The 27138-nt window shown below is 33.8% G+C and overlaps 1 protein-coding gene and 1 long non-coding RNA gene across 2 annotated transcripts; one reads left to right on the forward strand and one right to left on the reverse strand.

Annotated features, from left to right (window-relative positions):
* Positions 1-12917: 12917 nt before the first annotated feature.
* LOC120185792 lies at positions 12918-13405 on the reverse strand. The gene is made up of 3 exons (XR_005522152.1): positions 13347-13405; positions 13157-13258; positions 12918-12931 (listed from the first exon to the last, which is right to left on the reverse strand). It is a non-coding gene; the product is annotated as an uncharacterized LOC120185792 (long non-coding RNA).
* A 9084-nt stretch (positions 13406-22489) lies between these two features.
* Positions 22490-23646, forward strand: LOC120185742. Its single transcript, XM_039189880.1, has 4 exons — positions 22490-22548; positions 22712-22787; positions 22885-23039; positions 23448-23646. The coding sequence occupies exons 1-4, from the start codon at positions 22490-22492 to the stop codon at positions 23644-23646; spliced, it is 489 nt and encodes a 162-aa protein (XP_039045811.1).
* The last annotated feature ends 3492 nt before the right edge of the window (positions 23647-27138 follow it).

Below are 27138 nucleotides of genomic sequence, written 5' to 3' on the forward strand. Positions count from 1 at the left end.
AAAATGTGTCGATACCTTGTCAAAAAGTGTCGACATTTACACATTGGAACCCAGAATTATAATGTAATAGATAATTTTGTAATATAACCGGTATAAATATACCAGTTTTATGAGCGAATAGGTCTACAACCTATATCGACACTTTTTAATTTTGTGTCGGTACTTTATGTCCAGAATTATAATGTACTAGATAATTTTGTAATATAACCGATATAAGTATACCGGTTTTATGAGCGAATAGATCTACAACCTATATCGACACTTTTTAATATTGTGTCGGTACTTTATGTCCAGAATGGAAGAAAAATGTATCGATACCTTGTCAAAAAGTATCGACATTTACACATCGGAACCCATAATTATAATGTAATAGATAATTTTGTAATATAACCGGTATAAATATACCAGTTTTATGAGCGAATAGGTCTACAACCTATATCGACACTTTTTAATATTGTGTCGCTAATTTTAAGTAACGCGGTTTTTCTTCCTTCATTCAAAATATTTATATGTACATGTTTCTTATACACAATAGGAGTCATGTTGATACTTACGATATATGGAGATCGTTGTCATTCCATTCCGTCTTCGAAAAAATCAGTTGATGTAGGCTGTGTGCTTGTACTCAAACTGAGCTTGACTTGAGGACATGTTAGTTTGTTATGTCCCTCACCATTGCAGTACCCACATCGCCTAATTTTCTTCTCGACCTTGTTCTTCGGTACTTCTTTTCGCTTGCATTGTTTTCGTTGAGGGTCACGAACGTTGTTTACTACAATGCTCTAGTTGACTGAATCATTCAAACCAAACGAGTTTTCTAATTCTTCTATTAGTTTTTTCATCTCATCTCTTGCGGTTTTGAAAGACTCGTCTGTCTTTAATGCAATGTAGCATAACCTACTTGACGTTGAACGTAGAGCAGCGAACCTTGCCATTTGCATCACTTCTGGAGACACATTCAAATCAACATAACTGGGTGCAGAAGCCTTCGCATCATTAGTCCACCTACTTTGAATCAAAGTCCCGGGCAAATATGTGTAGTCCAAGTGCTTCAAAATGTGAAGTTGATGGCAATACGGAAGTCCAACGGTCTCGAATTTTTTGCAGGAGCAAATTAGAGTTTTCGTACGAGAATCAAAACTAATTTCAAATTTCCTATTTTTTTCTTCGTACTTTGACAAAATATAATGTTGACATTCATCTGATAAGGACTTAATCTCTGCCTCAATCCGGTACAATGTCTCCCGTATAAGTTCATCTTGGATCACACGAAAAGATTCGCGGGTAAAAATCGCAGCGGCATGGCTTTCAAGGTCGACCAGTTTTGTGATTTGGATGGGCTTCGTATGGGAACTTAAGTAATCCACTTTCAAATCGTTCATACGCATTCTACTAATTCCATCTTCAATTGCACAAACAACATCTAAATATGTCTTCTTGTGTTTCAATGCAATAGCTAGTGAAGCATTCATAGACTCGCACATTTGTATTGAGCGAATATTGGCAAAGAAATGACCGGTTAGATATGCTTGTGCCCATAAGTGCCGTGTATTTCCCTTCTCAATCACCCATGGATGCTTTTGGACGTTGAATTCTGAAACAACCGAACGCCATTGAATATCAAATTCCTTGGTTGTCCACCAGGAAGCCATGCATTTTGAGAATGCTGCTGTAAACTTTGGGTCACCAATGTTAGCTTGTGCATTGCGAGAAAGATGCCAAGAACATAATCTGTGCTTAGCATAAGGGATAACAGATTTGATAGCCCTCTGCATTGCCCTATCCTCATCGGTGACAACTGAAATAGGTGATTTATTCATCATGTCTTCTAAAAAATTCTGTAGCACCCACTCAAAAGATTGAGACGTCTCGTCAGCGATTATGGCAGTGGCAAACACAATTGTGTTATGGTGATGATTGACACCAACAATAGGCATAATTGGTCGACCATACAAATTATCTTTGTACGTTGTGTCGAACGCAATTACATCACCAAAGCATGTGTAATCCGATCTCGATGTAGAATCCGACCAAATAAGATTATACAATGCCCCCGATTCATCTACCAAGTATGTCATAAAAAACCCGGGATCATCATGTTTCTTATAATCAAAGTAGGTAATAAGCGCATTCACATCCCCATCAACGATTTCCTTTGCTTTACCTCTTTGAAGTGCATTGTAGAGGTCTTTATGTGTAAATCCAACATTATGATAGCCCCCTGCCTGCTGCGTTAAATAGTTCATTACTTGTGACGTGCCAACACCGACCTCTTTCAATATTATTGCCTCATCGATATCAGCCTTACTTACAGCTCTATTAGAACGCATAAATGGTGTCATAGCAGGTGTGCACAATGCATGATTATGTTTCTGATCAGACTTACTTATAACCCACTGATCGTTTGTAATTGTTGTTGTAACTACGACTCTAGCCTTACATCATGTTCTTGTGACTGACGTATGAGCACATTGACGATCAACAGTATTGACTTTTGATACTCGAAACCCTTCTTTGGAACAACAAAATTCTTGTGTCTTCACATTCTCTTCCACGTCAAGCCATGTTGTTCCCTTACGTGCACTAAACCCATGTTCCTGTGCGAATCCCTTGTAAAAGTACCAAGCTTGATCACGTGAACAGAAGAGCTGACCAACCAATATGTCAGATTCATCAACATTATGTACTTCATGACATTCCTCGGTTGGCTTAACATTGTCTACATCAGTATTATCCATGGCAAAAATTTTGTTGTGCAAGTTCAGTAATCCAGGAGTTGATGGAGATGTAAGCAAAGGTTCATTTTGAACATGTTTCAGTCGTGCTACTTTCAATAGGATGTGGTATTGGTAGTGGTAGTTAAAGGGTGGGTACAATATTAAATTCGCAGTACATATTTAGGTATGTACAATAACTATAAGTATCGACCCAAAAAACATCAAAACCAATAATTATAATGTAATAGGTAGTGTTTATATTGTAAAGTATCTATCATTTTTATAAAAGTGTCCATACTTTTTTCACTGTGGAAAACATTAATTTAAGGTTATCTTTTGAGTGAGTTTTAAGATATTAATTTAGTAATTATAGGCGTCTAATGATTTATTTTTTACGTTACGATATATATTATTATTAAATTAAAAACAATAAACATATATATTAAATATTTATTATTATCTTTGGTTAATATTGTTAAATTTAAATTCTAAATAATATTTTATAAAATATCAAAACAATCAAATAATTTTTTATGTAAATGAAATTATTAAATTAATATTGTAGGTGGAAAACATGAAACACTATTAAAAAAAATTAAAACATAAATTACATAACTTTAAAAAAAGTATCGATCCTTTTTATAAAAAGTATGGACACTTTCAATATAATAGGTAAAAATATGATGTAATAGGTAGCGCTTATATAATGTAATAGGTAGCGTTTATATAATGTAATAGGTAGTGCTTATATTGTAAAGTATCTATCATTTTTATAAAAGTGTCCATACGTTTTTCACTGTGGAAAACATTAATTTAAGGTTATCTTTTGAGTGAGTTTTAAGATATTAATTTAGTAATTATAGGCGTCTAATGATTTATTTTTTACGTTACGATATATATTATTATTAAATTAAAAACAATAAACATATATATTACATATTTATTATTATCTTTGGTTAATATTGTTAAATTTAAATTCTAAATATTATTTTATAAAATATCAAAAGAATCAAATAATTTTTTGTGCAAATGAAATTATTAAATTAATATTGTAGGTGGAAAACATGAAACACTATTAAAAAAATTGAAACATAAATTACATAACTTTAAAAAAAGTATCGATCCTTTTTATAAAAAGTATGGACACTTTCAATATAATAGGTAAAAATATGATGTAATAGGTAGCACTTATATAATGTAATAGGTAGCGTTTATATAATGTAATAGGTAGTGCTTATATTGTAAAGTATCTATCCTTTTTATAAAAGTGTCCATACTTTTTTCAATGTGGAAAACGTTAATTTAAGGTTATCTTTTGAGTGAGTTTTAAGATATTAATTTAGTAATTATAGGCGTCTAATGATTTATTTTTTACGTTACGATATATATTATTATTAAATTAAAAACAATAAACATATATATTATTATCTTTGGTTAATATTGTTAAATTTAAATTCTAAATATTATTTTGTAAAATATCAAAACAATCAAATAATTTTTTGTGCAAATGAAATTATTAAATTAATATTGTAGGTGGAAAACATGAAACATTATTAAAAAAAATTGAAACATAAATTACATAACTTTAAAAAAAGTATCGATCCTTTTTATAAAAAATATAGACACTTTCAATATAATAGGTAAAAATATGATGTAATAGGTAGTACTTATATAATGTAATAGGTAGCGTTTATATAATGTAATAAGTAGTGCTTATATTGTAAAGTATCTATCCTTTTTATAAAAGTGTCCATACTTTTTTCACTGTGGAAAACATTAATTTAAGGTTATCTTTTGAGTGAGTTTTAAGATATTAATTTAGTAATTATAGGCGTCTAATGATTTATTTTTTACGTTACGATATATATTATTATTAAATTAAAAACAATAAACATATATATTATTATCTTTGGTTAATATTGTTAAATTTAAATTCTAAATATTATTTTATAAAATATCAAAACAATTAAATAATTTTTTGTGCAAATGAAATTATTAAATTAATATTGTAGGTAGAAAACATGAAACACTATTAAAAAAAATTGAAACATAAATTACATAACTTTAAAAAAAGTATCGATCATTTTTATAAAAAGTATGGACACTTTCAATATAATAGGTAAAAATATGATGTAATAAGTAGCACTTATATAATGTAATAGGTAGCGTTTATATAATGTAATAGGTAGTGCTTTTATTGAAAAGTATCTATCCTTTTTATAAAAGTGTCCATACTTTTTTCACTGTAGAAAACGTTAATTTAAGGTTATCTTTTGAGTGAGTTTTAAGATATTAATTTAGTAATTATAGGTGTCTAATGATTTATTTTTTACGTTACGGTATATATTATTATTAAATTAAAAGCAATAAACATATATATTACATATTTATTATTATCTTTGGTTAATATTGTTAAATTTAAATTCTAAATATTATTTTATAAAATATCAAAAGAATCAAATAATTTTTTGTGCAAATGAAATTATTAAATTAATATTGTAGGTGGAAAACATGAAACACTATTAAAAAAATTGAAACATAAATTACATAACTTTAAAAAAAGTATCGATCCTTTTTATAAAAAGTATGGACACTTTCAATATAATAGGTAAAAATATGATGTAATAGGTAGCACTTATATAATGTAATAGGTAGCGTTTATATAATGTAATAGGTAGTGCTTATATTGTAAAGTATCTATCCTTTTTATAAAAATGTCCATACTTTTTTCACTGTGAAAAACGTTAATTTAAGGTTATCTTTTGAGTGAGTTTTAAGATATTAATTTAGTAATTATAGGCGTCTAATGATTTATTTTTTACGTTACGATATATATTATTATTAAATTAAAAACAATAAACATATATATTATTATCTTTGGTTAATATTGTTAAATTTAAATTCTAAATATTATTTTATAAAATATCAAAACAATCAAATAATTTTTTTTGTGCAAATGAAATTATTAAATTAATATTGTAGGTGGAAAACATGAAACATTATTAAAAAAAATTGAAACATAAATTACATAACTTTAAAAAAAGTATCGATCCTTTTTATAAAAAATATAGACACTTTCAATATAATAGGTAAAAATATGATGTAATAGGTAGTACTTATATAATGTAATAGGTAGCGTTTATATAATGTAATAAGTAGTGCTTATATTGTAAAGTATCTATCCTTTTTATAAAAGTGTCCATACTTTTTTCACTGTGAAAAACATTAATTTAAGGTTATCTTTTGAGTGAGTTTTAAGATATTAATTTAGTAATTATAGGCGTCTAATGATTTATTTTTTACGTTACGATATATATTATTATTAAATTAAAAACAATAAACATATATATTATTATCTTTGGTTAATATTGTTAAATTTAAATTCTAAATATTATTTTATAAAATATCAAAACAATTAAATAATTTTTTGTGCAAATGAAATTATTAAATTAATATTGTAGGTGGAAAACATGAAACACTATTAAAAAAAATTGAAACATAAATTACATAACTTTAAAAAAAGTATCGATCCTTTTTATAAAAAGTATGGACACTTTCAATATAATAGGTAAAAATATGATGTAATAGGTAGCACTTATATAATGTAATAGGTAGCGTTTATATAATGTAATAGGTAGTGCTTATATTGAAAAGTATCTATCCTTTTTATAAAAGTGTCCATACTTTTTTCACTGTAGAAAACGTTAATTTAAGGTTATCTTTTGAGTGAGTTTTAAGATATTAATTTAGTAATTATAGGTGTCTAATGATTTATTTTTTACGTTACGTTATATATTATTATTAAATTAAAAGCAATAAACATATATATTACATATTTATTATTATCTTTGGTTAATATTGTTAAATTTAAATTCTAAATATTATTTTATAAAATATCAAAACAATCAAATAATTTTTTGTGCAAATGAAATTATTAAATTAATATTGTAGGTGGAAAACATGAAACACTATTAAAAAATTGAAACATAAATTACATAACTTTAAAAAAAGTATCGATAATTTTTATAAAAAAGTATGGACACTTTCAACATATTATAATGTAATAGGTAAATTTGCAATATTATCGGTATAAATATACCGGTTTACTTATAAAATAGGTCAATATAAGCGTTACCTATTACATTATATAAGCGCTACCTAATATGTTATTGTACTTTATAATATTACCGGTTAAATAATATAACATAACCGGTCTAAATTTTAACCGGTCACTTGTTTAGCCGGTCACGCCGTATATTAACCGTTTTTTAGACGCCGCACCGCAGAACTACCCCATGTTTGGTCTCTTTACTATAACTAAATTTCCAGTTTGGTACCTGTACAAATTCTTCTATCAGTTTGACCTTGTCTTATCATTCCGTTATCACATTATCCATTTGCTTTTTTTTTTTGTTAAAAATTATCATGTGATTATCATTGCCCTTGTGCTTTGCTCCACGACCCACTCTTTCACTCATGTTTGAAACCCTTATCCTTCAAGTATCCCAAATTTAGATTGAAATTTTTTAGGTGCACCCATACGTTTGATTACTCTCAGACTGTATCCCTCGATAAGCTGTAAAGCTTCTAAGTTCTTTAGGTTCTCAGTAACAAACCGGTGAGATTTGCTGGTAATCAGATACTCGGGGATATCATTCTTGCCGTTGACAACAAACCGGTAAGATTTCTCCCTTCTGGTTATCATTCGAATTTTACTTCCAAGCATTTTCTCAACATGCTTTAACCATGACCAACCAAAGGGAAGATAAAATATAAAGATTGTCTATAAAAATTGCATAAAAGATGAAATCTGAAACCGAAGTGTCATTTCTTGAACCCAACTTTTATTCAAAACTGATTCAAACATTTTTCATAAAACTACTCAAATAAATTATATAATAACCTGAACAAAATGTGGGACGTGTTATTTGTTGTTTTTTTTGGAAAAGTCTCACATTGGTTGTGTATAAGGAGGAGGGGAAATTCTTTTGTTATAAGTAGAGCCCTCCTCCTCCTTAGTTGATCATCCCACAAATATAAGCATTCTTCACTATTAAAGGTTATTTGTACTCTTTCTCTCTTAGTAATATTTCTTCTATTAGTGAAATATTTTGGTGTTCTCTTTTATGTCTATTTAATAGCTATTGTCGGGTATAGTTGTTGTTAATTATTTTCCTATTAAAATTTCTTGTCTTGGTAGTTATGTCTAAGGAAAGTGGGTTTTAAGAGGGACCATTGTGACCCCTCCTCTTTCCTGTGAATCTACCTTGGGGTGATTTTTAGTACAATCGTTTTCACACTAGTCACCTAGATAATAGTTTAAAGGTGAATCTGTTATTGGTGGAAATTAATCTGAATTTCACAACAATTGGTATCAGAGCTATTGGTTTATTTTATTATGCTATGTGGTTGCGGCTTAGGCTGATCTTCCACATCAGAAAAAAATTTCCTTGGGATAATTGACATTCCGCATTGGCAGCTATTAAATAGAATTTGTAGCAGAAATGGCAGACGCTTCTTCATCTTCAATTTTGGCAAGAAATGTTATGACAAATGTTAGATTTGTAGTGGAGATTTTTTATGGCACCGGTCATTTCGTCATGTGGCAAAGTGAGGTTCTAGATGCCCTATTTCAGCAGGGACTAGACATTGCTATTGAAGGAGAGAAACCAGATGATGTTGAGGAGAAAGAATGGAAGAGGATCAATAGAATGCCATATGGTATTATTCGATCGTGTCTTTTTAGAGAGCAGAAGTATGTATTTTCTAAGGAAACTTCTGCAAGTAAATTGTGGAAGGCACTCGAGGAGAAATTTTTGAAGAAAAGCGGTCAGAACAAACTCTACATGAAAAAGAGATTGTTCTGCTTCAACTATGTACCAGGTACCACTATGAATGATCACATTAGTAGCTTTAATCAGCTGCTGACTGATCTGATGAATATGGACGTGACTTTTGAAGACGAAGATTTGGCTCTAATGTTGATGGGATCACTTCCTGATGAGTTTGAGTATCTTGAAACTACTCTACTTCATGGGAAGGTTGATGTGTCTCTCAGTGAAGTAACTGCTGCCTTGTATAGTTATGAATTGAGAAAAAAAGACAAACAAGAAAACATAAGTGTCGAAGCAGAAGATCTTGTTGTTAGAGGCCGTTCGAAGAGTCAGAATAAAGGAAGAAGAGGGAGATCGAAGTCAAAGTTCAGATTGAGCAAAGATGAATGTGCCTTTTGTCGAGAAAAAGGGCACTGGAAGAAAGAATGTCCCAGGCTAAAGAATAAAGACAAACTTAAAAGGGCGAAGGATGTCTCAAAATCAAATGTGGTCGAGTATGATAATGCAGATTCAGATTTCGCATTCGCTGCTACGCCATCAACCAGCTGTTCCAGTTCATGGCTGTTAGATTCAGCTTATAGCCACCATATGACCCCCAATAGAGAATGGTTCTTTGATTTTAAAGAACTAAAAGGTGGAATTATCTACACAGCAAATAATTCTCCTCTTGACACACTTGGGATTGGTTCAATTCGCTTGAGGAATCAGGATGGATCAATCAGAACCTTAACAGGTGTCCATTATGTACCAGATTTAATGAGAAATCTCATCTCTGTGGGAACCTTAGAGTCAAAAGGTTTAGAAGTGAGGGCAAAATATGAGATTATGAGGATTATCTCTGGTGCACTGGTGATAATGAAGGGAATCCGGAAAAGAAACAATGTGTATTACTTTCTGGGTAGTATAATTGTTGGGACAGCAGCAGTGGCAGCTTCTACTGATGAACAGGAGTCAGAAGTAACCAGGTTATGGCATATGCACTTGGGGCATGCTGGTGAAAAATCCTTGAAATTGCAGATAGATCAAGGATTATTGAAGGGTGCCCGGGCTTGAAAATTAGCTTTTTGTGAGCATTGCATCAAAGGAAAGAAAACGAGGGTGAAATTTAGAACAACAATCCATGATACTAAAGGTATTTTGGATTATGTTCATTCAGATGTATGGGGGTCTTCCAAGACAACTTCATTGGGAGGAACACACTATTATGTCACCTTTGTTGATGATTTTTCCCGGAGAGTTTGGGTGTATACAATGAAGACAAAAGATGAGGTACTAGGATTTTTCCTTAAATGGAAAAAGATGGTGGAGACTCAAACAGGCATAAAAATCAAACGTCTCCGTACAGACAATGGTGGAGAGTACAAAAATGATCCATTTCTAAAAGTTGTGAAGAGGAAGGTATTGTCAGGCACTTCACTGTCAGAGGTACACCACAACAGAATGGGGTGGCAGAGCGTATGAACCGAACATTAGTGGAGAAGGTTCGGTGTATGTTGTCTAATGCTGGGTTAGGCAAAGAATTTTGGGCTGAGGATTTGGTCTATGCTTGTCACCTTGTCAACCGCTTACCATCGACTGCTATTGGTGGTAAAACACCATTAGAGAAATGGTTTGGAGAACCTGCTACAGATTATGATTCCTTACATGTGTTTGGTTTCACTATATACTACCATGTTAAGGGGTCAAAGCTGGATCCAAGAGCAAAGAAGGTGATCTTTATGGGGATCACCTCTGGTGTGAAAGGTTATCGTCTTTGGTGTCCAGAAATAAAGAAAATAATCTTCAACAGGGATATTACCTTTGATGAATCTACCATGTTGAGAAATGTGACTTCAGAAAAATTGGAACAGACAGATGGAACTCCCAAACAGGTGGAGTATGAAGGAAGCAGAATTGTCCCAGCCAGTAAAGAAACTGATGTTGACTCTCCTATGGTAGAAGAAGAGTCAGATAAAGAAGAGGTTCAAACCCAAGAACCTCCACAGCAACATGAATCAATTGCACTCAGAAAGGGAAAGAGGACCATTAGACAACCTGACTGTTATGCTGATATGGTCTCTTTTGCATCACCAATTGCAATTGATGACGTTCCTGCCACTTTTAATGAAGCAGTCCAAAGTTCAGAACATAAAAAGTGGAGGATCGCCATGAATGAAGAAATGCAATCCCTTCAAAAGAATCAGACGTGGAAACTAGCTAGTCTTCCGAAGGGAAAGAAGGTAATTGGGTGCAAGTGGGTATATGCAAAGAAACATGGATTTCTTGACAAGAATAACATCCGCTACAAAGCAAGATTGGTGGCTAAAGGCTACGCTCAAACGGAGGGAGTTGATTATAATGAAGTATTTTCTCCAGTTGTAAAACATTCCTCGATCAGAATTTTGTTGGCTTTGGTAGTACAGTTGGATTTGGAACTAGTTCAGATGGATGTAAAAACTACATTTTTACATAGAGACTTGGATGAGGATATCTACATGACTCAGCCAGATTGATTCAAAGTTGCTGAAAAAGAAGAGATGGTGTGCAAATTAGAAAAATCGCTATACAGATTGAAGCAATCTCCAAGGCAGTGGTACAAGCGATTTGACAAGTTTATGATAGGGCAGAAGTACACAAGAAGCAAATATGATCATTGTGTGTATTTACGCAAGCTACAAGACAGATCCTATATATATATTCTTCTTTATGTTGATGATATGCTGATAGCTTCCAGGAGTCAGACAGAAATTGCGAAACTAAAGACTCAATTGAACAGGGAGTTTGAGATGAAGGATCTTGGTGAAGCGAAGAAGATTCTATGCATGGAGATATCAAGGGATATGAAATTGGGGAGGCTTTGTTTGTCTCAGAAAGAATATCTGAAGAAGGTACTAAAACGTTTTGGCATGAATGAGAAGTCAAAACCAGTTAGTACACCTCTTGCTCCTCATTTCAAGCTCGATGCATCCATGTCACCTAAGGATGATGCAGAACGGGAATACATGTCAAAGGTTCCGTATGCAAGTGTTGTTGGTAGCTTGATGTATGCAATGACATGTACGAGACCTGATATTTCACAGGCAGTTGGGGTTGTGAGCCGGTATATGCATGATCCTGGAAAGGAGTATTAACAAGCTTTGAAATGGATTCTGCGGTATATTCTGAACACCGTAGATGTTGGTTTGGTCTTTCAGCAAGACAAACAAGATGGTCAGTGTGTAGTTGGGTATTGTGATTCAGACAAACAAGATGGATTCTGCGGTATACTCTGACTATTGGTTATGTGTTTACATTTGCAAAGGCACCAATCAGTTGGAAGTCCACCTTACAGTCAACAGTGGCTTTGTCTACTACAGAGGAGAGTATATGGCAGCTACAGGCTGTGAAGGAGGCAATTTGGCTTCAAGGGTTGCTTGGTGAATTGAGAATAGAACAACAACACATCAAAGTGCACTATGATAGTCAGAGTGCTATTCATTTAGCAAAGAACCAGGTTTACCATGCAAGGACGAAGCACATCGATGTTTGATATCACTTTGTACGAGAAATTCTAGAAGAAGGTTGAGTCATAATCCAGAAGATTCGGACCACTGAGAATCCTGCTGATATGTTGACAAAAGTGGTAACTGCGGTCAGGTTTAAACATTGTTTATACTTGGTCAATATTGTTACAAATTGAAAGATGAATTTGCATACACTACTGAAGATTGGATTTTTGAGAGATGTGTGTGGAATTTGCCAAGGTGGAGATTTGTTGGTTTTTTGGCAAAGTCCCACATTGGTTGTGTATAAGGAGGAGGGGAAATTCTTTTGTTATAAGTAGAGCCCTCCTCCTCCTTAGTTGATCATCCCACAAATATAAGCCTTCTTCACTATTAAAGGTTATTTGTACTCTTTCTCTCTTTGTAATATTTCTTCTATTAGTGAAATATTTTGGTGTTCTCTTTTATGTCTATTTAATAGCTATTGTCGGGTATAGTTGTTGTTAATTATTGTCCTATTAAAATTACTTGTCTTGGTAGTTCTGTCTAAAGAAAGTGGGTTTTAAGAGGGACCATTGTGACCCCTCCTCTTTCTTGAGAATATACCTTGGGGTGATTTTTAGTATAATCGTTTTCACACTAGTCACCTAGATAATAGTTTAAAGGTGAATATTTTATTGGTGGAAATTAACCCGAATTTCACAACATTATTGTGCTCGAATTTGCCCTCCATAGCCATAGTATTTCAGAAGCCCTTCATATTGCCGCCAATTCTTCTGTAACCATGAACATTTCACAATATATAATTTAAGAGAAGCTTTGTGATTTAAGTTCTCACCTCAAGGAAGACTTTCTTCGGTAAGTAATTTTCTATGCCAATCCGAGCAGCTGTCGTGAGTATTTTTAGAGCTTTCCCTCCCTTCAATTGTAGGGGACACAAGGTATCAAATGCAAGGCTTAGAATATATGCGTGCACATGCCAGTGTACATTATTTAGATTTCATAATTCAAATTAATTAATTTGAAAATATCAAACACTGATCAAATTTGACTCTATTTAGTCAAACATACTCAACAGGCACAAAGGACCACTGATGCATCAAGCAAACTGCAAAAAGTCTAAAACACAAAAGATAATACTTACTTTTCCAATGAGGATGATTTTCTGGGAGTCTTTCTCAACAACAATTTCTACTTGTATGAAATCTTTTGCATTTGGCCTTGTTTTGTAGTTCACCATATTTACCTGGAAATTTTTGAAGATTAAATCTGATTTGGTGGGGTTTGCTTGATGATTATATCTTGCTGGCAATCTTAATAACTATAGTCCATACCTGGCATGCATAAGGAACCTCGTTCCGATACTGCATGAATATCTTTTCTCTGATAATTTCAACTACAAAGAACCTTTCTGGGTGTTCACTTACAATGTCCCGGAAAAATATAAACAATAAGCACTGTTCACATGAAAGAAGCAGTTCATTTTTCAAGTCCCACCAAAAGTTGATCAGAAATTTCCTCTTGGAGGAAAATTGAGTAACACTTAACATGAAGCCAAATAAAATCCTAGATTATTGACAAAAGTGAAACTTTAAAATCATAAAATGTCCCCAATATTATACAAGTTACAAGCTCAAGAAATGAAAGCGCGCTTTCTAACTACGCTCGTGATATGTTTTCCTATTCAACTAGTCCAGAACATCAACAATCCTTTTATAGCTTAATAGGGTATCAAGGAAACAGCAGAACTGAACCTAGCAGCACTTGACTCTCGGTATATTTACAGTCAAGTAAGTTCAATGTTAACCTAAACAAAGTAATCTAAGTCAATTGATGTTGATTGCTTTGAATTTGTACATACCTTTGGATAGTAAGGAATACAAAGTCGATTGACAACATCGTGCGAAGATTCAAATGGGGTTCGAATACCGCTTATCCTCATTTTTCTTTTGTAAAATAGAGCAGGCTTTGCCAACCTATCTCTCATGGTGGGTTAGGCAATCGGAAAATACAAATTCAAAATTTTGTTTTGTTATTCAAGATCTGCAATGCAATCGTTCAAACTTCAGGAGCTCTATAGATCCAGCTTCTCCGAGAAAAATATAGAATTCTTCTTATTTACCCTATTCAATTCATCGTCCAAATTGCTCCCCTTTGAGCGCTTGATTGCAAACGCATGGCCCTCACCGCAAACACTAGTTGGTCTATTGGTAATGGAGGTTCTATTAATTTCTGGCATAATCTTTGGATTCCAAACCTTGGTATTATGTCCAACTATGTTTCAACCATAGCAACAATTGATGATGAGTTATGGGTCTGTGATATGGTTTGTCAAAATGCTAACTGGAATAAGCATCTTCTGCAAAACATGATTCACCCGTTAGCCCTGAAGTATTCAACCCCGTTCTATGAATAATGGTTTGGATCGATTATTTTTGAAATAAGATCCAAAGTATTGTTTTTCCTTCTGTAGTGCTTATGTCACTCTTGACAGGATGAATTGGACGGATAAAAATCCTCAGTGGTGTTTAATTTAGTGAATTAGTGTGTCGGAATGTATCCCAAAAAATCTTACTTGCAATTCAGGATAAGTTCTTCACAAATCAAATCCGATGTGCTAGACATATTGGTTCTGACTCTTCTTGTACTACTTGTAATCATGCGACTGAATCGCTTTTTCATAGCTTTAGGGATTGCCTCTCCGTTCGGGTTAATTTGAGGCTTGGAACGCTTTGGTGACAAGGTATGGCCTATAGTCTTTTTTTCGATCTTCCTCTTAAAGCTTGACTACTTTATAATCTGCATATTGATACTGCTTGTTGGATCATAAACTTGATCCATTATGGGAGCCTAAACCCAAACCCAAACTAAATTGATGTCATTGCTTACATCATTTAAGTAAAGATGTCATTGCTTACATCATTTAAGTAATGATGGCATTGCTTACATCAATTTAGTTAAGTGAGAGTTAGGTATTTGTTGAATTTGTAATGGTTTAAATTAGTTTATTTGTGTGGTATATGATTATTCTTGAGTAGTATAAATACCCCTCCCCATTTTAGTTTTAAGCATCAAGAAAAATTAAGAGCTTTTAAGTGAGTGAAGAAGGAAAGTCTTATAAGAGTGAGTTGTAGTTCTTGTTTTTGAGTGAGAGTGCTCTTGTAATATTTGTTTGAGTTTCAATAAAAGTTGTTTGTGTGAGTGTTTTATTTCCAACAAAGTGGTATCAGAGCGAGTTGGAAAGATCGAAGATCTCGATGAGAGGAATAAGACGCCGCCAGAATTTTCTCAATCTGAGTTTTGACGCACCACCACGTACCGCCGGAAGACTGTTGCTAGAAAATCGAGTTGACTCACCGAGTTGAGATGAGTCAGTCGAGTTGGAGCCCTTGACCGAGTTGTCCAAGTCTCTCCCAAGGTTTTTTCGGCGTTTCGGATTCATCCGTGCAATCGGATTTTACAAAATCTCATTATATTGATAGATATGGCAAATGGTATGGCACCATTCTAAGTTCCGACACTCAACAACAACAACTACGACAATTGGAGTATCAAAATGAAGGCACTTCTTGGATCACAAGATGTGTGAGATATCATAGAGAAAAGTTATAACGAGATTGTGGATGATATTGTTTTTGCTACTCTTACACCAGATCAAAAGACAACTTTGAAGGATTCAAGAAAGAGAGACAAGAAGGCTCTCTACCTCATCTATCAAGCATTAGATGATGATGGTTTTGAAAAGATTTCAAGTGCAAGCTCTAGCAAGAAAGCATGGGAGAAGCTGTAAACCTCTTATAAAGGATCTGAGCAAGTGAAAAAGGTTCGTCTCCAAACATTAAGAGGTGAATTCGAATCCTTACACATGAAAGCATCTGAGTCTATTTCAGATTATTTCTCAAGAGTAGTAGCTGTTTCTAATCAATTAAAAAGAAATAGTGAAAAGTTAGAAGATGTGATGATAATAGAGAAGATACTCCATTCGTTGGATCCCAAATTTGAGCATATCGTCGTGACGATTGAAGAGACTAAAGACTTGGAAGAAATGAGAATCGAGCAACTCCAATGATCATTGCAAGCATACGAAGAGAAGCATAAGAAGAAGCATGAGTTTACTGAGCAACTCCTCAAGCTGTAACTCAAGGATATGCATGAGATCCAACACAATGATAGAAACCAACGTGGCCAAGGAAGAGGTAGAGGTCATGGACGAGGTAGAAGTTGAGGTCGTGGACGAGGCTGGAATTACAACAACAACAACAATTCCAACAACAACTATGAGAAAGGAGAAAGTTCAACACGAGGCCGTGAAAGAATCAATCCAAACTCAAGGCATGACAAATCTCAAGTTCGATCTTATAATTGTCAGAAGTTTGGCCATTATGCTTCAGAATGTAGAGCTCCCAACAACAAAATTGAGGAGAAGGCCAATTACGTGGAGGAAAAGACAGATGGCAAAGAAACTCTTCTTCTAGCATGAAAGGAAACTGATGGTGGCCAAGCAAATTCCTGGTATCTTGACAGTGGTGCAAGCAATCACATGTGTGGAAGGAAAGACATGTTCGTGGAGCTAGACGAGTCAGTAAGAGGAAATGTTTCATTTGGAGATGATTCCACAATAGCAGTGAAAGGGAGAGGTAACATTCTTATCCGTTTGAAAGATGGGAGACATCAATTTATTTCAAATGTCTACTATGTGCCCAATATGAAAAGTAACATCTTAAGTTTAGGGCAACTGGTAGAGAAAGGTTATGATATTCATATGAATAATTATAATATTTCTATAAAAGATGATAAGAATAACTTAATTGCTAAAGTGCCGATGTCAAAGAATAGAATATTCTTGATCAACATACAAAATGATGTTGCAAAGTGCCTGAAATCTTGCTACAAAGATGCATCATGGCTTTGGCATCTTCTATTTGGGCATCTCAATTTTGGAGGTCTAGAGCTGTTATCTAAGAAGGAGATGGTGAAATGACTACCTCGCATCAACCATCCTGACCAGCTCTGTGAAGGGTGTCTAGTCGGGAAACAATTCAGGAAAAGCTTTCCAAAGGAGTTAGAGACAAGAGCCAAGAAGCCACTTGAGCTCATCCATACCGATGTGTGTGGACCGATCAAGCCAAGCTCTCTCGGTAACAGTAACTATTTTCTTCTCTTCATTGATGATTTTTCAAGAAAAACCTGGGTATATTTCTTGAAACAGAAGTCAGATCTTTTTAAACTCTTCAAGAAGTTCAAAGCAGCAGTGGAGAGAGAAAGTGGTAGAAAGATCAAAGCCATGAGATCCGATCGAGGTGGAGAATTTACTTCCAGGGAGTTTCAAGAGTTCTGTGAAGCAAATGGAATTCGTCGACCAATGACAGTTCCTAGATCCCCCAGCAAAATGGTGTGGCAGAAAGAAAGAACAGAACAATCCTTGACATGGCACGAAGCATGCTCAAAAGCAAGAAACTACCCAAGGAATTTTGGGCGAAGGCAGTAGCGTGTGCAGTCTACTTGACAAACCGATCTCCAAAAAGAAGTGTATCGGGAAAGACACCGCAAGAAGCATGGATTGGAAGAAAGCCTGGAATTTCCCACTTGAGAACTTTTGGAAGTATAGCCCATGTTCACGTACCAGACGAGAGAAGAACGAAGCTTGATGATAAAAGCGAGAGTTTTATCTTCATCGGCTATGATGCAAATTCGAAGGGCTACAAGTTGTACAATCCAAATAATAAGAAGTTTGTGATTAGTCGAGATGTGGTCTTTAACGAAGAAGGAGAATGGGATTTTAACTCTTATACAGATGACTTCAATTTCTTTCCTCAGTTTGAAGAAGATGAGCAGACAATGAGGGAACAACTAGATGAATCTCAACAAGAGCTTGCAACTCCACCCACTTCACCAACATCAACCACTCAAGGAGACTCATCACCTTCGTCATCGTCAAGTGGGAGTCAAAGTGAAAGAGTTGTACAACGTACAAGAAGCCTTATAGATCTCTATGAGGTAACTGAACGACAAGATAATCTTACATTATTTTGTCTGTTTGCCGATTGTGAGCCAGTGAGCTTTCAAGAAGCGGTACAAGAAAAGAAATGGAGAGATGTGATGGATGAAGAAATCAAGGCCATCGAGAAGAATGACACATGTGAACTTACCTCACTTCCCAAGGGACATAAGGCGATAGGTGTCAAATGGGTGTACAAAACAAAGCAAAACGCCAAAGGAGAGATTGAAAGGCACAAGGTGAGACTAGTTGCTAAAGGCTATAGTCAAAAGGATGGAATTGACTATGATGAGGTATTTGCTCCTGTTGCTCGATTGGAGACTATCATACTAATCATTTCTTTGGCAGCTCAAAACAAGTGGAAGATACAACAGATGGATGTAAAGTCCACCTTCCTAAATGGAGTTCTTGAAGAGAAAGTTTACATTCAGCAACCATCAGGCTATGAAGTCAAAGGGCATGAAGACAAGGTGTTGAAGTTGAAGAAGGCTCTTTACAGGCTAAAATAAGCACCAAGGGCATGGAATAGCCGAATCGACAAGTACTTCCAAGAGAATGGCTTCAACAAATGCCCCTACGAGCATGATCTATATATCAAGATCAAAGATGAAGATATTTTGATCGTGTGTCTCTATGTGGATGATTTGATCTTCACTGGAAGCAACCCAAGCATGTTTAATGAATTCAAGGATGTGATGATGAAAGAATTCGAGATGACAGACATGGGGCTCATGGCATACTACATTGGCATTGAAGTTAAGCAACAAAAGGATGAAATTTTCATTTCACAGGAAAGCTATACAAAGGAGATACTAAAGAAGTTCAAGATGGAGAACTGTAAGCCAATAAGCACACCGGCAGAATACGGGATCAAGATGACCAAACATGAAGAAGGCGAAAGTGTAGATCCAACATTCTTCAAAAGTTTGGTAGGAAGTCTACGCTATCTAACTTGCACGAGACCCGATATTCTTCACGCAGTTGGATTGGTTAGTCGCTACATGGAATCTCCAACAACCACCCATTTTAAAGCCACAAAGAGAATTCTTCGCTATCTGAAAGGTACAATTGACTTTGGCTTGTTCTATTCAGTTTTTAATTATTACAAGCTTGTTGGATATAGCGACAGTGATTGGGGTAGAGACATAGATAATCGAATGAGCACTAATGGATTCGTATTTTTCATGGGAGATATTGCGTTCACATGGATGTCAAAGAAACAACCGATTGTCACATTGTCCACTTGTGAAGCGGAATATGTTGCTGCTACCTCATGTGTTTGTCATGCAATTTGGCTTAGAAATCTATTGAAAGAGATAGGTTTGATACAAGAAGAGCCTACCAAGGTTTGTGTCGACAACAAATCAGCCATTGCCTTATCAAAGAATCCAGTATTCCATGATCGAAACAAGCACATCGACATTCGCTACCACTATATAAGGGAGTGTGTTGCAAGAAACGATGTGGAAGTTGAATACGTGAAGTCACAAGATCAAGTTGCCGATATTTTTACCAAGTCACTGAAAAGTGAAAACTTCATAAGATTAAGGAACCTACTAGGGGTCACGAGATCAAGTTTAAGGGGGGGTGTTGGATCATAAACTTGATCCATTATGGGAGCCTAAACCCAAACCCAAACTAAATTGATGTCATTGCTTACATCATTTAAGTAAAGATGTCATTGCTTACATCATTTAAGTAATGATGTCATTGCTTACATCAATTTAGTTAGGTGAGAGTTAGGTATTTGTTGAATTTGTAATGGTTTAAATTAGTTTATTCATGTGGTGTAGGATTATTCTTGAATAGTATAAATATCCCTCCCCATTTTAGTTTTAAGCATCAAGAAAAATTAAGAGCTTCTAAGTGAGTGAAGAAGGAAAGTCTTATAAGAGTGAGTTGTAGTTCTTGTTTTTGAGTGAGAGTGCTCTTGTAATATTTGTTTGAGTTTCAATAAAAGTTATTTGTGTGAGTGTTTTATTTCCAACACTGCTTGCAGTGAAACACATGGATTGTGGAATATTTATTCTCCTTTATAAAATGGCAATTGTGGAAAAGCCGTAATAATCGAATTTTTCAAGGCATTCCTCTTGATTCTCCAACGTGTTTCTACGTTGGTTTTTCTTGGAGCAAGCTTTATTTCGATTCTGTTAAGTAGTTGACTACTATTATTGCTCCACAACCGATCCAAATACATTGGTCACCTCTTGATAATAGATGGGTTTGCATCAATTCAGATGTTGCCCTTTCACAAACAACTCATTAACATTCAACTGGGGACTCTTTCGCACTTCAACTGACGATTGTTTGTTTGATACTTCTGTTCTAGAAGATGAACTTTGGGTTATGCTTAAGGTCTTAAAATAGAGTGGCAATAATGTTTTGAACGTGTTATTATTCAGGCTAACAGCTCTAAGGCTCTTCGTCTACTTTCCTCTCCGTCTATAGACAACCCCTTTGCACTTGTGAGAGCAGTCGCAAATCTGTATAACAGAGCATGGTTTTTAGATTTCAGGAATATCTATTGAGAAACAAATGTTGCGACTGACTTCATCACTAAGATGGACACTCCACTAGATGGTTCTCTTATTATTTTTTGACTCATTTCCGCCTCAATTACTAGATATTCCTCATAAAGATATCTATGCTCCCCATTATATTCACATCAGGAATTGATTTAATGGTTTTGTCCTCATTTTTATTCAAAAAAAGAAACGGCTCTTGAGGATGAGACAAGTAATAGTGAAAGAACATATTGTGGGGGAGAAGTTTAAGTGTTTTAGGAGTAAATTAATAGAAAACGGGTTTTGTCCTCATTTTTATTCAAAAAAAGAAACGGGCCATGAAATTAGCTTGAAAACATGGCCAATCTTGTAGAATTGGCGAATTGCAGCATTGGAGATCTCATCCTTAAGATATTGTGGGGGAGAAGTTTAAGTGCATTGGAGACTTCATCACCGGATTTATCGATTTGGTTCTCAAATGAATTAATTATCAGGAAAAATTTCATCGGAGATTGAAAATTTTCACAAACTCTGGCGGTTTGAACTTTTCAACAATGAATTGACCGGAAAAGTTCCTGTTGGAATGAGAAATTTGTCAAACCTAGAATATTCCGATGCTACTGACAGTGACGACGGAAAGAACGATTGCTGGTAGTGGGGTTTAACTATAGGAGAATGGGTAGTCCGTGACGGTGATAGCAACCGATAAGGAGTTTTGTTTTGAGATTAAAAACTTTGAGGTTTTTTTAAAGATTTTAGAAAAAATTTAACGTTTTTTAAAATATAATAATATTTCTAAATCTATTTAAAAAATAAAATTTTAAAATTATCTAAATGTGTTGGGTGTTATTTAATAAATTCTTGACTTAATATCAAAATAAGTGTCCAAATTATACATCTTTTTTCGAATAGGTACCTAAACTATTTTTTAACTCATCCCGGTGTCTAATATTATAAACGCTGCCACTTTAGGTGTTCGGATCGTCAACGGTGTTAATTTCTCCCGCTAAGTGACACATGTCTCAATCTGATACTTTTAAAAAATTTATTTAAAATTAAAAAATTAAAATTGTATATTTTTAAAAAGAAAATACAAAAAAATTGAAATAAACTTAAAACTTTGAAAACCTTCATTTAAACTCTTAAACCCACGTTGGTTGTCGTCCTTTTCCCTCAACGAAGCTCCACTCAACTCCCCTCCCCTGACGATCAAAACCCCTATGAAATCGTGATCGATCAATGATGATTCGACATTTTATACTGTGAACCTTATGATGAAAATCGTGATCCCATGCAATTATGACAACCAATAGGTGGTAACTACGACGACATATGAGTAGGAGGATGGCAGGGACTACATCGACGATGGTGATCGTGATAAAAAAGGGCGGCGACAGAGGGTTAAGGTTAGGATTTGGAGATTTTAAGGATTTTTGGGTTGTTTTATAATTTAAGAGAAATTAGGATTATATATATAATAATATTTTCAATATTTTTTGAGGAAAATTAACGCCATTGACTATCCGAACACCTAAAGTGATAACGTTTGTAACATTAGACGCCTAGATGAGTCAAAAATAGTTTAAACACCTATTTAAAAAATATATAGTTTGGACACTTATTTTGGTATTGAGCTAAATTCTTTTAATTTTCGTTACGGACTAGACACTTAAAATGATCACTTATTTTATAGTTTGATCACTTATTTTAAAACATAAATAGGAAAATATACAGTTTGATCACTTATTTTTATATCAAGTTGATCATTTATTGCTATTTGGTATTTGTTTGGTTTGATTTTCGGTGGTGATGATTTTGGGATGGGTTCAAGATAGTGATCATAAGTTGTATTCGGCCACTGAAGGAATGTAGAAGTCTATGTTAGGTTTTGCGAGCTTTGAAACAATTGAATGATTGTTACTTTTGTTCTTGGTAAAATTTGTTGATTTACCCTATTCTTTGACTTTTGCAACTTATGAAGGAGAAAGGGATGAAAGATGAAGATGCCGGTGATGTTCTAATTGATCAGGCGATGTTGGTATTGGTTTAATTGATTAAATTAATTAAATTTTAATTTATTTATTTTATTCTTTAAAATAAATTAAATAATAAATTAATAAAAACAACAACAAAAAAAGCTCTAAGTTTTTAGTCTCCAAAAAATAGTTTACATGTAAAAAATTTCTATATCGAAAAGTCTGTATGGAACTAAGCGATTAGCATCTGAAGAATTCTTACATGATTGGGAACATAAAAGATTGAATTCGGGACATGTAAGTAATCAGTTTCTGTCATGGCGTGTATAATTAATGGTAGTTTCCGGGAGGCTTTGACTTTTTTAACTAATGTTCCCCTTTTCTGGGTTTGCAGGGTCCTGGATTTGACCAAAGAGTAGGGGCCACCAGTGACCCAAAACCTGGAGCATATCCTTCCTATCCCATTCTAATTCCTGTTGTCACTTCAAATTGGCCAGGGCCGTTTCCATTCCCTCCTCAAGCTGCAACAACAACCTTTCTCGGAAAAGGGTAAGTTTCGATTAAGTTGACCCCTTATATACATGCTTTTCATATATCTCAGACAAATTAATAATTTTTTTCGATAAATTTTACTTTTCAATTCTTTAATCTTGTTGGATATTGTAACTGATTTTTAGCGTCTGGAACTGCTCCTGGGATAGATTATTGTTTGCTTCTTGAGTTCTATTTTCAGTTCTCTTGCTTCTTACTGATTGTAGGCTGAAATGTAGTTTGCTACAGAGATGATCATTTAGTTGACAATGTACTATGATCTTCTGCGTTTAGAATCCAATCAGGTTTATGTTCAGTTTTTTGCATTAAGATGCTGAGTAATATGCCTAGCAAATATGATATTTTTCATGAGATTCATAGGATTGCTTTCTAAATCTACGAATTTTAACATCCTCCATTTATCAGAGCAAAGCAATGGCGTAGTGGAGATTGGATATGTGCAAAATGCAACAATCACAATTACGCCTCTCGAGCTCAATGCAATAGGTCAGTTGATAAACTGGTGGCTTTTACCTTTTATTTGCTGGATTATGCAAGCATTGTGATACACAGAAACATGATGCGGTTGATGTGCTTTATACCCTTCAATAATTTGATCATTTGATATCTGAGGCGACTTACAATTAGAATGGAAAACTGCTTATTTGGGGTTGCCTGCACTGGATAATGGCGATTTACTATGTTCTATCGGTGGTTTCTCGTACATTAGTTACTTGAATCGTTGCATGAAAAATATATGATAATTGTATAGTTTTGGTTTTCATTAGTTATGATGGTGAGAATGGTAGAGAGCTTTATATAACTTCTGTATAATACTAAATTGTATAATTTGACCGGTATTTCTTGTATAAATGGTTGAAAACCTTGTACATCTAATTCGTTGGACCGAGATCTAACTTCCATGGCCGCGATTACGAATGATTTCGAGTTTAATTCTTTTTTTCACATGCTGGTTGTTATGATATACTCCTTTCCATCCCGATCATGTTACTATTTTTTTCTGCAAGTAGAGAATACTGTATGTTATCCTTATGTTATGAAGAAGGGATCGGTGGAAGGTGGGAATGTCCGGTGAGGATCATGCTCTCGAATCTTGGATCCCATGAAGGGATTTATCGTTATTAAAATGAGTTAATTATTAAGAGATGTTATAGTGGGAACATTGAGTAGATTTTAGTATTGCTTTTGGATAAGCTTTGAGTTTTATTATCCAAGGGAGCAGCAGCAATGGCTGCTACAGTTGTACATTATACAGAGTTCACCGGTGCATTTCAATATCATGGAGGCTGCTTGTTATATCTTTAGGTAGAAAGAGTCTTAGTTTCTCTGCAGCAAATGTGGTATATGGAGACTGCTCAAGCAATTTGCTAGAAGACTATGGAAATGAAAGCTTTGCCTTTAATGAGAAAATTAACTGTAATATTCGATCTGAATTAGTTTGGTCAATGAATCAAAAGCAATGATTATAGAAAATTATTAAAATTATTTTACAATATGATTTTGGGAATATAATTATAAAAGAAGGTGACATTACAATACATAAGAAATTGCTTGTTAAAATCATCTTTGTAAGATATATTTTTCATATCAAATAATAATCTATTCATTTATTTTCATATTATCATTCATTTTGTAATATTTATCGTTATCTTTTATCCATGTATTTGTAATATAATTTGATTTGATGAGAAAATATGACTTGAATAATTTATTTTGAAAAATGGGAATCAAACCAAGCCAAATACAATGCAAAGAAGCAGTGGACAACAAATTAAAGCTGAAAACACGAAGCATTTCACAATTATTCAGGATGGATTCGCGTATCCAAGCTCACTCAATCAAAAGTGTTCATTCTAGGGGAACATGGTGTCAATTTTGGGTAAATGAAACCAAAAGTTGTGCTGGAACAAAAACAAATAGAGAGCCACCTCGACTGCTGTCGGAGAAGCTACGAATACCCACCGACGCACCTCCCTCATCAGCTTGCCGAGAGAGAGCCTCTGCCCGACTTGGGCAAGTCTTCTCACACGTGAGAGAGAGAGAGGGAGTGGTAAAGACATTGGTAGACATTCGATGAAGAAACACAAGGATTTAAATTACGGTTCAATTGCATTTATCAAGATTATAATAATATTGAATGTTGTTACTATCATTATAGATATTACATTTGTGAAATAATTATTTTATTCGATATTTTTATAATAATCGTTATTCTAATAATAAACTGTTATTTAAGTCTTTTATCAAGCGGTCGTCCGTCAAATAACAAAATAAAGCGTAATAGGTGTAGGGACTTTTAGTTCACTAATTTACTATAATAACTTTTTCCATAAAATATAAGATTTCCCCTAATAATTAGCAGTTTACCTAAAGTATTAAATTGTCAAGTTTAATTAATTTGATTAAGATATAAAATTTATTATATGATTAGTGGAATATAAAATTATTTAAATTTTTTTTTATTAAATACTTTATTATAATATTTTTTATTTTTTAATGAGAAAATATTAATATGAAAATTTGTAAAACGTTTTCTATTGAATTTAAAACTTATTATTCTCATTTTTGTTAAAAATCCAGTGTTTAAATACAGCAATCTTGATTTTTGCTAATATATTACGTTAAATATTATATTTTTTTAGAGTAAATATTCCTTTTAAACAAGGTTAAACACATATTCAAATAATATTTTCTTTTACTTTTAATATTAGGTTAAATTACACCGTTTCTCACTGAATTTTACTCTCTCTCTTATTTTACTCACCGTACTTTTAATTTTTCTATTTTGCTCATTGAACTTTACAGATTAAATCATTTTGCTCACTCTGCCTTTAACTCTTTGATGGTGTGATGATGTGTTATTTTTTATTATTTAATATAAAATAATTAAAAATATAAAGGGTAAATTACATTGTTCCGCTCTGAACTTTATTCTCACTCCTATTTTGCTCACCCAACTATAAAATAAAAACAAAAGGTGGTTGGATGCTACCGTCGGCCACTGTAAACCGTCGTAGATGGTGACCGTTTTGGTCTCGAATTTCATGGGTTCTTGGGCCTCAAAACCTTGAATATGAATTCGACCTCCATTTTGTCAGAACTTGCTCCGAAGTCCAAGAATCGGAGATTGAAAGTGAGAAAGTCGAATTGTTTCAATCGAGATTCAAAGATTTTGGGGACATTTTTCGATAAAACAACCAACAGATTCGGACTCAGGGGGTTCAAGACAAATAGACCCATGAATTTTGAGACTAAACGACCACCATCAATGACGGTCGATGGTGGCCGAAATACAAAATGACGTGGTGGTTGGCGACAACAATGGGAGGAAAGAAGAGGATTCGAAACGACGTCGTTTTGTTTTTCAAAACGACGCCGTTTTGATATTTGTGCCATGTCATAACACCGTTAAAAAGTTAACGGCTGAGTGAGCAAAATGATTCAATCTGTAAAGTTAGTGAGCAAAATAGAAAAACTGAAAGTACGGTGAGTAAAATAGGACAGAGAGTAACGTTCAGTGAGGAACGATATAATTTACCCTTAATATTATTGTCGATAGAAAAAAACGAGGTTATAATGTTGATCAGTGCAATTGTATTATACCAGTCTTCATCTTCTTGTTGTATCTTGTGAGACAATCTTCTATTATTATTACTATTTTATATTTTGGATCATATTTTATCAAATAACAATATAAAATTTTATTATCATAATCAAATGATTCAATTGACACAATTCTTATATTTCTTTTAGGTTGTGAATTTAACTTTTTTTGAATAATTCTTGCGAAAAGGGAAAGTATAATTTTTTTTTCCAAATGAATACAGAATTCACAATCTTAAAAAAGAAAAAAGATTTAAATAAAAAAATTAACCACTTAGGCTAGAAATTGTTAACAAATAGTTAAATACACTTAACTTTAATTATAATAATTTATAATTATATTTTGCTCCGTATCTTGTGTCATCATATCCAAATCTTAATTTTCCAGTTTTCTTCGTGTAAACTTGACATAAACGGAAGCTATATGTAACTGAAAACTCATCACCTAGTCGTTCGTAGTGTTTTTCCCTCTTGGAATTGATTGTTCAAACAT

This window comes from Hibiscus syriacus, unplaced genomic scaffold (assembly GCF_006381635.1).
Source record: "Hibiscus syriacus cultivar Baekdansim isolate YM2019G1 unplaced genomic scaffold, ASM638163v2 tig00113124_pilon, whole genome shotgun sequence".
NCBI classification, from domain to species: Eukaryota; Viridiplantae; Streptophyta; class Magnoliopsida; order Malvales; family Malvaceae; genus Hibiscus; species Hibiscus syriacus.